General features: G+C 43.8%; 1 protein-coding gene across 8 annotated transcripts in view; it reads right to left on the bottom strand.

Moving 5' to 3' along the window:
• The window catches only part of LOC109888042 (neurexin-1a), a 790,431-nt gene that overhangs the window by 557,461 nt on the left and 219,105 nt on the right, over positions 1-13,865 (bottom strand). For 6 of the 8 annotated variants that reach the window (XM_031835175.1, XM_031835176.1, XM_031835180.1 and 3 more), the window contains 3 exons: positions 4,841-5,142; positions 3,166-3,189; positions 1,775-1,936 (listed from right to left, as the gene is read on the bottom strand). In XM_031835175.1, coding sequence (XP_031691035.1) covers positions 1,775-1,936; positions 3,166-3,189; positions 4,841-5,142 — 488 coding nt within the window. The remainder of the gene's footprint in view (positions 1-1,774; positions 1,937-3,165; positions 3,190-4,840; positions 5,143-13,865) is intronic. The other 2 variants (XM_031835177.1, XM_031835186.1) reach the window with 1 other exon arrangement.

The following is a 13,865-nucleotide window of genomic DNA, read 5'->3' as shown; positions in this document are numbered from 1 at the left end:
ACAGATCCTGATATTACAGAAACGGCACTGCGTCTATCTTTTGATTGTAACGCATATATATATAGCATGTGTGTTCACCAAAATATGTTGTAACCGATTTAGAACTTTTGCTTTAGGTTCTGAAAACACATTTGTCTTGGCAGGAACACCCCCTCTGAGGTATGACAGGGAGATATATGGAGTGTTGGGACAGATTTGGCTCCGACTTAAAAGAAGGGACATCATGCACCCCAAAAATCTGGGGGGAACAATATATGTGAGGATGACTGGGAGTGGTCCAGAGGGGTGTGGTCTGGGGGGGCTTCATCCCCCCGTCCGTAAATTGGAGAATTTACCATTTTTCAAACAACTGAAACAGATTTTTTTCCTGCAATCTACAGCTATAATCATTATGCTTAACTTTATGTAAAAAAATATGTATATTTGTCCACATATCTAAGCATCCCTCTTGAGAATTCTGTATCATTCTGAAAAATGCTTCTCTGCTAAGCTCTGGGTAAAAGATATAAAGGAATGTGAGACTTATTCAGTACATTATTCAGTACATTATTCAGTACATTATTCAGTACATTATTCAGTACGTTATTCAGTACGTTATTCAGTACATTATTCAGTACGTTATTCAGTACGTTATTCAGTACATTATTCAGTACGTTATTCAGTACATTATTCAGTACATTATTCAGTACGTTATTCAGTACGTTATTCAGTACGTTATTCAGTACGTTATTCAGTACATTATTCAGTACATTATTCAGTATGTTATTCAGTACATTATTCAGTACGTTATTCAGTACGTTATTCAGTACGTTATTCAGTACGTTATTCAGTACATTATTCAGTACGTTATTCAGTACGTTATTCAGTACGTTATTCAGTACATTATTCAGTACATTATTCAGTACATTATTCAGTATGTTATTCAGTACATTATTCAGTACGTTATTCAGTACATTATTCAGTAGATTATTCAATACATTATTCAGTATGTTATTCAGTACGTTATTCAGTACGTTATTCAGTACGTTATTTCTTGCTTTTTGAACATCTACCAACCAGGCATGCCAGGTAAGATAGTTAGACAAGTTAGTTATTCTAACTTGATTGATAGACTGAAATGGCTTCTTGATAGCTAGTTATGAGGTTGGGAGATAGGCCAGGTAGGGAACCTATCTGACACAACTACAATTAGGGCTATCTTCTGTAAACCACCCCTACCTTCTCACAACACAACTGATGGCTCAAACAAAATTAAGAAGAAAGTACATTCCACAAAGTACATTCTTGCGTGTTCACAGTGATGTACTGTACACTATACTCCCTGTACCCTGAGAGCACTGTGCAGTGTGTGGTGTGGTGCCCACTCCCTGTACCCTGAGAGCACTGTGCAGTGTGTGGTGTGGTGCCCACTCCCTGTACCCTGAGAGCACTGTGCAGTGTGTGGTGTGGTGCCCACTCCCTGTACCCTGAGAGCACTGTGCAGTGTGTGGTGTGATGCCCACTCCCTGTACCCTGAGAGCACTGTGCAGTGTGTGGTGTGATGCCCACTCCATCTACCCTGAGAGCACTGTGCAGTGTGTGGTGTGATGCCCACTTCCTCTACCCTGAGAGCACTGTGCAGTGTGTGGTGTGATGCCCACTCCCTCTACCCTGAGAGCACTGTGCAGTGTGTGGTGTGATGCCCACTCCCTGTACCCTGAGAGCACTGTGCAGTGTGTGGTGTGATGCCCACTCCCTCTACCCTGAGAGCACTGTGCAGGGTGTGGGTGTTTACCTCTTTCAGACAACCCATAAAGTTGTTGCTAACAGGTGATCCAGGCAGGTCAGCCGTGCTAGGACTCCCGCCAACATAGAAAAAGTCGTCGGAGCCTAGCATGGTGTAGTCTTCTTGAGTATATCCTGTGGTGGTCAGTATCCCATCCACGGATATAGTTACCTAGACAACAAAGCACAGGGAAAGGACACGCTATACTCTGATAGCCTATCAGAGCTCTCAGTCCAGTGGCTTTTTGCCACATAATTGTTTTTTTGCCACATAATTGTTTTTTTGCCACATAATTGTTCTTCTATAGATCTTTGGTAAAGACTGTAGAAACCCATTTTCATGTCTGTTTTTTTATCTTCTTGTTTTTGGTTTATTCTGTCCAGTTTAGGATTAGTAGTTTGAGAAGTATATGGCTAGCCCTCCAAGGGAATGATAAAGCGAGTTAGCTAGGAAGTTATTTAGTTGCCCAAGACTAAGTATGTTAGTAAGTTAGCCCCTACTGCAACTCAAAGTAATTTCAGCAGACACAAAAATGGTGTTAGTAGAATGTTATCTAGGTTAGTTTTGCTAAGTTTACATATTAGTAAAAGTTCATCAGCAGTTTGTTTTCAGAAAAAAAATTACTATAGCGTGCAAGTGGGTTACATATAGAAAGTAACAAGCAAGTAGAAGCCACAAACACATGTTTAGCGTTTGGTTAATGACATACCAAGTAGAAGCCACAACCACATGTTCAGGGTTTGGTTAATGACATACCAGAAACTATTTTTTTCAGAAATACAAAAGTAAGGCGTTTTAGTATTTTCTTTTTGCATGCAAACACACAAAATAAAAATGTCCCAAGATAGTGTTTGCTAAACGATTTCATCTGACACTTTGCGCTCGTGTCGGATGCATGCAGAAGCAGATGATGAAAAATCACCAGCAAGGACCAGAAGAAAAAGCACCCATGAAAACAACAGCTGCCCTGGACGAATAGTGGGTAGTATGAGCATGTGCAGCGTACAGAGCAGCATTCAGAGTGCATGCCATGCAGAGTGAATGGGAAATAGATCACTGGCTGAGCCAATGAGCATCCGGCCAGCCAGGCAGGAGACAGACATTGGTCCTCCTTTGATAACCACTGCTTGATGCAAAAGGCTTAAAACGATGCTCCTAAAAATGTGATTGGACAGGATACAGGAAGTGAAAATAACAGGAAGTGGTGAAATCCAACCAACGGATGAAAATAGTGTCAAAATAAAAAGGAGGTCAAAAGGTAAGCAGAACGAGTACCAACCGCAGTTCCCCTTTTTTTGTTAATGACGTCTACAGTAAGAAAAGATAGAAAAGAAACACACGGCAAACCCAAACTAAGAAACAATTAGAATGATATCTACCGAACAATGGAGTTTGTTTACCATAGCGTGTCCAATGCCTGAGTGCTTTGTGGAGAGGGGGGAGAAAGGAAATGAAAAACTGTCAACAGAATAACGATAGTTACTCAAAAAAGAGATGATGGTTAACTACCAAACGTCAGCACATTGTTGTTGTTGTTAATAAACGTTAAAAAAATATATTGGTTAGTAGTATGACACATTCCATGAATGACATGTTAGTTGTTGTTTTTCAAAGCATATTAGTAACATAGAGTAAAAAAGGGCAAAATAAGTTATTTTTACGAGAAAAAAAAACAGACTAAGGAAGACTAGTGAATATGCTCCCACAGTGGAAGTGAGCTAGCTCTTATTGGATCGCTCAATGACTCCCTATGGTCTACATGGGACTGTCCATGTAGACTGGACTGCCCTGGGTAGGCAACAACAACCCCACACCCCTCTGACATGGTATAACTGACAGAAAACAAATGGTTAATAAGAGAGAATGCCTAAAGCACATCAGTCGACCCTCTTTAACGAAAGTCCTTCAGATTGTTATTCTTTATCTTTGGATGCTTTGAGTTATTTATATAATTATTTTCATTGGACTATTTTCATGATTTTCAGGTTTTGGACCACGATTCCGACCAATCCCTGTCGGTGGTCAGGATCTCATCTTACAGTGCCGTACCTCCATTTTGGTCTTATTGATGGACTTTAGGATCACTTTACTGCAATGAGACAAAGCAAAGAAGACCCTGACACAAAATGAGAAGGATAATGGAGATTGGATTCCCCTGTTGAGCATGCACTTTCATTATGCATTCTTAATGTTTTGACAAATCAATTCAAATTTAACATTACTCAAATTATCTATATCATTTTTTAAAACCTCTTTGTCGGTGTGGTGTTTTAAAAGAAACAATCCACTACCAGGTGAGCAGGAACACATCTAGAGAGCTAGTGTGCTGGTAGGATGCTGTGAGCAGGAACACATCTAGAAAGCTAGTGTGTTGGTAGGATGCTGTGAGCAGGAACACATCTAGAGAGCTAGTGTGTTGGTAGGATGCTGTGAGCAGGAACACATCTAGAGAGCTAGTGTGTTGGTAGGATGCTGTGAGCAGGAACACATCTAGAGAGCTAGTGTGTTGGTAGGATGCTGTGAGCAGGAACACATCTAGAGAGCCATTATATGCTGTACTTCCACCTATATGGCATATAGAAAACTGTGCCACTTATAAACTGTGTTGCTTATATGTTTCTTAATTCAGTGGTTTACTTTTTTTGGGGTGTAACTGTAGCAATCTTTCCAAGCTGTATTCTAACATATAAACCCATCTTCGCGTGCTTTGTATTTTCAGTACAAATAGCATGTGTTAAGCAGCCAAAGACCCAGAGGTCACCAAGGAAAAGGCTGAATCTCTAATAGTCAATAGAGGCTGTTCATTGTGGCCACAACTATAGAGGGAAAATAAATGGATGACTCAGAGATCAGCTTCTCTGAACAAAGTGACATGGTCTTTCCACTATTGATGCCTCTGATATTCCATGGTCTGTCCTCTATCGATGCCTACCATTGGTCTATATGTGTCCCTCCTCAAATGCAGCACCACCTTCCTCATATCTTATTGCAGATCAAATCAAATTCAATCAAATTTAGCTCATCTAAACTAGTTTAATACTAAGTCTCCATGGTAGTCCCCCTCTGTACTGTTACCTGACGTAGATTCCTTGTAACTTTGACATCATGCCAATCATTGTCATTGAATTTCCCATTGACCGGTTCCACCAGAGCTTCAAAGGCTCCAGATCCCAAATTAATAACCAGCGATACAGCTCCGTTTTTCAGGGCCAGGTTGACATAGTCTGCAGACTTCCCCGTGTGAAGCATCAGACCGTTCCTCTGTAACGTCTTGAAGGACAGGGTGATCTCGTCGCTGCTGCTCTGGATCGGGTTCAAGGACAAGTCGTAGCAGAAGAACTCAGATCCCTTGAAGGTCGCCACGTAGTCTTCTTTTCCTGTAAGATGACAAAGAGAGGGAGAGAGATAGAGGATTTGAGTTTTACGTCAGAAGTGAGGGAAGAGGAACAACTCCTACATTTCCTGTAGCTCGGCTGCTTAGCTATCCACCTTAGAGGTTGCTGCCCTATGTACATGGAATCACTGGTCACTTTAATAATGTTTAGATACTGTTTTACTCATGTCATACAGTATATGTATTCATACTCCGGAATCTGACATTGCTCGTCGTAATATTTAGTATATATTTCTTAATTCCATTATTTTGCTTTTCGATTTGTGTGTATTGTTGTGAATTGTTCGATATTACTGCAATGTTGGAGCTAGGAACACAAGCATTTTGCTACACCCGGAATAACATCTGATACATATGTGTATGTGACCAATAACATTTGATTTGATGTAGCTGTACAGAATATAAAGGAATATTTCAAAAAGGTTAGGCTACATCACTTGGCATTCAGTTTGGACTTGACTTGCGGTGATAAAATGGGATGATATGGCCATCGGCAAAGAAAGACTGTTCTGTTAAGGGCTGGCTCTGTACAGTATTTACCGGTGTACTTATATATTGGTCCTCCACTGCATTACTGATACTGACTGTAGCCTACCACATAGGGGGTTTGCATAAAAACCTTGTGACCTGCTACTCACAGTGCCCCAGAAAGCAACAGGAAGCCTTGTCTCAAGTTCTTACCTGTCTCTCAGTTAGTGTGGACCAGGTAGCGTGGACCAGGTAGTGTACCAACTTCAAGGTCTTACCTGTCTCTCAGTTAGTGTGAACCAGGTAGCGTGGACCAGGTAGCGGGGACCAGGTAGTGTACCAACTTCAAGTTCTTACCTGTATCTCAGGTAGCATGGACCAGGTAGTGTACCAGGTAGTGTGGACCAGGTAGCGTGGACCAGGTAGTGTACCAACTTCAAGTTCTTACCTGTATCTCAGGTAGCGTGGACCAGGTAGTGTACCAGGTAGTGTACCAACTTCAAGTTCTTACCTGTATCTCAGGTAGCGTGGACCAGGTAGCGTGGACCAGGTAGTGTACCAACTTCAAGTTCTTACCTGTATCTCAGGTAGCGTGGACCAGGTAGCGTGGACCAGGTAATGTACCAACGTCAAGTTCTTACCTGTATCTCAGGTAGCGTGGACCAGGTAGCGTGGACCAGGTAGTGTACCAACTTCAAGTTCTTACCTGTATCTCAGGTAGCGTGGACCAGGTAGTGTACCAGGTAGTGTACCAGGTAGTGTGGACCAGGTAGTGTGGACCAGGTACCATGGACCAGGTTGTGTGGACCAGGTAGTGTACCAGGTAGTGTGGACCAGGTAGTGTGGACCAGGTAGTGTGGGCCAGGTAATGTGTACCAGGTAGTGTACCAGGTAGGGTGTACCAATTAGTTTACCAGGTAGTGTGTGCCAGGTAGTGTACCAGGTAGTGTGGAACAGGTAGTGTGGACCAGGTACCATGGACCAGGTTGTGTGGACCAGGTAGTGTACCAGGTAGTGTGGACCAGGTAATGTACCAGGTAGTGTGGACCAGGTAGTGTGGACCAGGTACCATGGACCAGGTAATGTACCAGGTAGTGTACCAGGAAGTGCACAAGGTAGTGTACCAGGTAGTGTGGACCAGGTCATGTGTACCAGGTAGTGTGGACCAGGTAGTGTACCAGGTAGTGTGGACCAGGTCATGTGTACCAGGTAGTGTGGACCAGGTAGTGTACCAGGTAGTGTACCAGGTAGTGTACATCGATCACCACATTCTTTTGGAGAGATTGGAAACCCAAATTGGTCTACACGGACAAGTTCTGGCCAGGTTTAGATCTTATCTGTCGGAAAGATATCAGTTTGTCTCTGTGAATGGTTTGTCCTCTGACAAATCAACTGTAAATTTCGGTGTTCCTCAAGGTTCCGTTTTAGGACCACTATTGTTTTCACTATATATTTTACCTATTGGGGATGTTATTCGAAAACATAATGTTAACTTTCACTGCTATGCGGATGACACACAGCTGTACATTTCAATGAAACATGGTGAAGTCCCAAAATTGCCCTTGCTAGAAGCATGTGTTTCAGACATAAGGAAGTGGATGGCTGCAAACCTTCTACTTTTAAACTCGGACAAAACAGAGATGCTTGTTCTAGGTCCCAAGAAACAAAGAGATCTTCTGTTTAATCTGACAATTAATCTTAATGGTTGTACAGTCGTCTCAAATAAAACTGTGAAGGACCTCGGCGTTACTCTGGACCCTGATCTCTCTTTTGAGGAACATATCAAGACCATTTCAAGGACAGCTTTTTTCCATCTACGTAACATTGCAAAAATCAGAAACTTTCTGTCCAAAACTGATGCAGAAAAATTAATCCATGCTTTTGTCAATTCTAGGTTAGACTACTGCAATGCTCTACTTTCCGGCTACCCGGATAAAGCACTAAATAAACTTCACTTAGTGCTAAATACGGCTGCTAGAATCCTGACTAGAACCAAAAAATGTGATCATATTACTCCAGTGCTAGCCTCTCTACACTGGCTTCCTGTCAAAGCAAGGGCTGATTTCAAGGTTTTACTGCTAACCTACAAAGCATTACATGGGCTTGCTCCTACCTATCTCTCTGATTTGGTCCTGCCGTACATACCTACACGTACGCTACGGTCACAAGACGCAGGCCTCCTAATTGTCCCTAGAATTTCTAAGCAAACAGCTGGAGGCAGGGCTTTCTCCTATAGAGTTCCATTTTTATGGAACGGTCTGCCTACCCATGTCAGAGACGCAAACTCGGTCTCAACCTTTAAGTCTTTACTGAAGACTCATCTCTTCAGTGGGTCATATGATTGAGTGTAGTCTAGCCCAGGAGTGGGAAGGTGAACGGAAAGGCTCTGGAGCAACGAACCGCCCTTGCTGTCTCTGCCTGGCCGGTTCCCCTCTTTCCACTGGGATTCTCTGCCTCTAACCCTATTACAGGGGCTGAGTCACTGGCTTACTGGGGCTCTCTCATGCCGTCCCTGGAAGGGGTGCGTCACCTGAGTGGGTTGATTCACTGATGTGGTCATCCTGTCTGGGTTTGTGCCCCCCCTTGGGTTGTGCCATGGCGGAGATCTTTGTGGGCTATACTCAGCCTTGTCTCAGGATGGTAAGTTGGTGGTTGAAGATATCCCTCTAGTGGTGTGGGGGTTGTGCTTTGGCAAAGTGGGTGGGGTTATATCCTTCCTGTTTGGCCCTGTCCGGGGGTGTCCTCAGATGGGGCCACAGTGTCTCTTGAACCCTCCTGTCTCAGCCTCCAGTATTTATGCTGCAGTAGTTTATGTGTCGGGGGGCTAGGGTCAGTTTGTTATATCTGGAGTACTTCTCCTGTCCTATTCGGTGTCCTGTGTGAATCTAAGTGTGCATTCTCTAATTCTCTCCTTCTCTCTTTCTTTCTCTCTCTCGGAGGACCTGAGCCCTAGGACCATGCCCCAGGACTACCTGACATGATGACTCCTTGCTGTCCCCAGTCCACCTGGCCGTGCTGCTGCTCCAGTTTCAACTGTTCTGCCTTATTATTATTCGACCATGCTGGTCATTTATGAACATTTGAACATCTTGGCCATGTTCTGTTATAATCTCCACCCGGCACAGCCAGAAGAGGACTGGCCACCCCACATATGCTCTCTCTAATTCTCTCTTTCTTTCTCTCTCTCGGAGGACCTGAGCCCTAGGACCATGCCCCAGGACTACCTGACATGATGACTCCTTGCTGTCCCCAGTCCACCTGACCGTGCTGCTGCTCCAGTTTCAACTGTTCTGCCTTATTATTATTCAACCATGCTGGTCCTTTATGAACATTTGAACATCTTGGCCATGTTCTGTTATAATCTCCACCCGGCACAGCCAGAAGAGGACTGGCCACCCCACATAACCTGGTTCCTCTCTTGGTTTCTTCCTAGGTTTTGGCATTTGTAGGGAGTTTTTCCTAGCTACCGTGCTTCTACACCTGCATTGCTTGCTGTTTGGGGTTTTAGGCTGGGTTTCTGTACTGCACTTTGAGATATCAGCTGATGTACAAAGGGCTATATAAATACATTTGATTTGATTTGAGTGTACCAGCTCATGTGGACCAGGTAGTGTACCAGGTAGTGTGGACCAGGTCATGCGTACCAGGTAGTACACCAGGTAGTGTGGACCAGGTCATGTGTACCAGGTAGTGTATCAGGTAGTGTGGACCAGGTCATGTGTACCAGGCAGTGTGGACCAGGTAGTTTACCAAGTAGTGTGGACCAGGTAGTGTGGACCAGGTAATGTGGACCTGGTGGTGGACCAACTTCAAGTTCACTGTATATTTGCCTTGTTTAGGATTTTGCTGGAAATTCCTCTAAGTCACACATCCCTAAACCAATCAGAAGGTAGCGACTCTGTCACCAGAACTTCTGGTTTGGTTTATGCTTCACACTTTGAAGATGAATCCCTTCTACTGTTACATCATAATACAATACAAATATGCACCATTGCTGTTCAAATGAAAACCCCCAAAACCCATCATTCCATTGGCAAAAAAAGCCTGGATTGTTTACATAACAGTGACTTGCGAAAGTATTCACCCCCCTCGTCATTTTTCCTATTTTGTTGCCTTAAAAATGGAATTAAAATAGATTTGGGGGGATTTGTATAATTTGATTTACACAACATGCCTAACACGTTGAAGGTGCACATGTTTTATTGTGAAACAAACAAGAAATAACACAGAAAAACTAAAAACTTGAGCGTGCATAACTATTCACCGCCACAAAGTCAATACTTTGTAGAACCACTTTTCACAGCAATTACAGCTGCAAGTCTCTTGGGGTATGCTTGGAAAATCTAGCCACTGGAATTGTTGCCCATTCTTCAAGGTAAAACCGCTCCAGCTTCTTCAAGTTGGATGGGTTCCTCTGGTGTAGAGCAATCTTTAAGTCATACCACAGATTCTCAATTGGATTGAGGTCTGGGCTTTGACTAGGCCATTCCAACACATTGAAATGTTTACCCTTAAACCACTCAAGTGTTGCTTTAGCAGTATAATTAGGGTCATTGTCTTGCTGAAAGGTGAATCTCCGTCCCAGTCTAAAATATCTGGGAGACTGAAACAGGTTTCCCTCAAGAATTTACCTGTATTTAGCTACATCCATCATTCATTCAATTCTGACCAGTTTCCCAGTCCCTGCTGATGAAAAACATCCCCACAGCATGATGCTGCCACCACCGTGCTTCACTGTGAGGCTGGTGTTCCTGGGGTGATGATAGATGTTAGGTTTGCGCCAAACATAGCGTTTTCCTTGATGGCCAAAAAGCAACATTTTAGTCTAATCTGAGCAGAGTACCTTCTTCCATATGTTTGGAGAGTCACATGCATGCCTTTTGGTGACCAAACGTGTTTACTTATTTTTCCATAAAGCCTAGTTCTGTGGCGTGTTCGGCTTCAAGTGGTCCTATGGACAGATACTCCAATCTCCGCTGTGGAGCTTTGCAGCATCTTCAGGGTTATCTTTGGTCTCTTTTTTGCCTCTCTGATTAATGCCCTCCTTGCCTGGTCCATGAGTTTTGGTGGGTGGCCCTCTTTTGGCAGGTTTGTTGTGGTACCATATTTGTCACGAGTCCGACCGAGGGTGGTTTACCTTCCCGGTCGGGTGGCGCTCGGCGGTCGTCGTCACCGGCCTATTAGCTGCCACTAATTGTCTTTCCTCCCCCTCCTTGTATGTTTATTGGTAGCACCTGTTTATGAATGATTAGTTTGTCTTTATTAGACAGCCGGCCCGCCTGGTTGTTGTGCGGGATTAATGATTGTAACCTTCGGCTCTCATGTAGAGGAACGTGTTTGTTCCTGGTCGTGAAATTTCTGTTGTACCTTCCTCATTCCCTGTGTTTGGAGCCGTTATTATTGTGAGCACCCTGTGGTGCGTTGGTGCATTAAAAGAGCACAGCCTTGCACTCTCTGTCTCCTGCATCTGACTCCACACCCACGACACCCGGAGCATTACAATATTCTTTAAAAAAAAATATCATGAATTTAATGGTGCTCGATGGGATGTTCAAAGTTTAGAATATTTTTTTATAACCCAACCCTAAACTGTACTTCTACACAACTTTGTCCCTGACCTGTTTGGAGAGCTCCTTGGTCTTCATGGTGCCGTTTGCTTGGTGGTGGCCCTTGCTTAGTGGTGTTGCAGACTCTGGGGCCTTTCAGAAAAGGAGTACTGTATATATACTGAGATCATGTGACACTTAAATAGCACACAGGTGGACTTTACTTAACTAATTATGTGACTTCTGAAAGTAATTGGTTGCACCAGATCTTATTTAGGGGCTCCATAGCAAAGGGGTGAATACATATGCACTCATCATTTTTGAGATGTTTAATCATTTTTTTAAACAAGTATTTTTTTTCATTTCACTTCACCAATTTGGACTATTTTGTGTATGTCCATTACATGAAATCCAAATAATAATCTATTTAAATTACAGGTTTAATGCAGCAAAATAGGAAAAGCGCCAACGGGGATGAATACTTTTGCAAGGCACTGTAGCTGGCTCTGTTGTGTTTGTGAATGGAGAGGCAGTAATTGTATAATGGAGGAGTGAGTTTTCAGAGTATTACGTTGCATTTTCTCAGTGCATGCAGGGACAGAGAGAGAGAGAGAGAGAGAGAGAGAGAGAGAGAGAGAGAGAGAGAGAGAGAGAGAGAGATTTTAATTACTAGTATTACAAAATGGGATGGGAGAGCGAGAAGAGGAGGGAGGAAAGGGGAAAAAAGGAGAGAAAGAGAGAGGGGTGGAGAGAGAAAGAGAGAGGGGTGGAGAGAGAAAGAGAGAGAGAGAGTTCTATTCTGTGTCAGATTCACCAAAGCTCCATAATAAAATCAGTCCAGTTCATTTTGCTGCTACACATTTTCAAGCTAATAAACTCATTGGAAAGCTGCCAGTTTTTGGTTCTCTTTTAGCCATGAAAAATTCCAAGAGACAAGAGTTTAGCTGGTGAAGTTCCATGGAACAAAACAGTTTTAAAAAAAACTAAAGATGCCTGTGTACCCCCAGGAAGAACCTCAAAATAAAATATTGTGCTCCACTCTTTCAAGGGTCAGTATTGGAAAGAGCTAGCATCAGGCAGGAAGGGGACAATGGCAGGTCAACCATTAGCCAAGCAATTTAGGAAGAGATCTGGACGAAAATAACAAGCTATTCAAATTACCATCCAACACTAAACCCACCACAAATGGACCACAGATTTCAAAGACTGTGAATGTTATACATACAAAACACTACAGGTTTATATACACATGACATACATCCACTACACTGATGCCCATGCAGTGATACACAGACAGACAGACAGACAGACAGACAGACAGACAGACAGACAGACAGACAGACAGACAGACAGACAGACAGACAGACAGACAGACAGACAGACAGACAGACAGACAGACAGACAGACAGACAGACAGACAGACAGACAGACAGACAGACAGACAGACAGACAGACAGACAGACAGACAGACAGACAGACAGACAGACAGACAGACAGACAGACAGACAGACAGACAGACAGACAGACAGACAGACAGGACAGACAGACAGACAGACAGACAGACAGACAGACAGACAGACAGACAGACAGACAGACAGACAGACAGACAGGACAGACAGACAGACAGACAGACAGACAGACAGACAGACAGACAGACAGACAGACAGACAGACAGACAGACAGACAGACAGACAGACAGACAGACAGACAGACAGACAGACAGACAGACAGACAGACAGACAGACAGACAGACAGACAGACAGACAGACAGACAGACAGACAGACAGACAGACAGACAGACAGACAGACAGACAGACAGACAGACAGACAGACAGACAGACAGACAGACAGACAGACAGACAGACAGACAGACAGACAGACAGACAGACAGACAGACAGACAGACAGACAGACAGACAGACAGACAGACAGACAGACAGACAGACAGACAGACAGACAGACAGACAGACAGACAGACAGACAGGACAGACAGACAGACAGACAGACAGACAGACAGACAGACAGACAGACAGACAGACAGACAGACAGACAACAGACAGACAGACAGACAGACAGACAGACAGACAGACAGACAGACAGACAGACAGACAGACAGACAGACAGACAGACAGACAGACAGACAGACAGACAGACAGACAGACAAGACAGACAGACAGACAGACAGAACAGACAGACAGACAGACAGACAGACAGACAGACAGACAGACAGACAGACAGACAGACAGACAGACAGACAGACAGACAGACAGACAGACAGACAGACAGACAGACAGACAGACAGACAGACAGACAGGACAGACAGACAGACAGACAGACAGACAGACAGACAGACAGACAGACAGACAGACAGACAGACAGACAGACAGACAGACAGACAGACAGACAGACAGACAGACAGACAGACAGACAGACAGACAGACAGACAGACAGACAGACAGACAGACAGACAGACAGACAGACGCAGACAGACAGACAGACAGACAGACAGACAGACAGACAGAACAGACAGACAGACAGACAGACAGACAGACAGACAGACAGACAGACAGACAGACAGACAGACAGACAGACAGACAGACAGACAGACAGACAGACAGACAGACAGACAGACAGACAGACAGACAGACAGACAGACAGACAGACAGACAGACAGACAGACAGACAGACAGACA

Source organism: Oncorhynchus kisutch, linkage group LG11 (genome assembly GCF_002021735.2).
Source record: "Oncorhynchus kisutch isolate 150728-3 linkage group LG11, Okis_V2, whole genome shotgun sequence".
NCBI lineage: Eukaryota > Metazoa > Chordata > Actinopteri > Salmoniformes > Salmonidae > Oncorhynchus > Oncorhynchus kisutch.
Note: the sequence above shows the minus strand (reverse complement) of the source record. Positions and strands in the feature narration are given on the sequence as shown.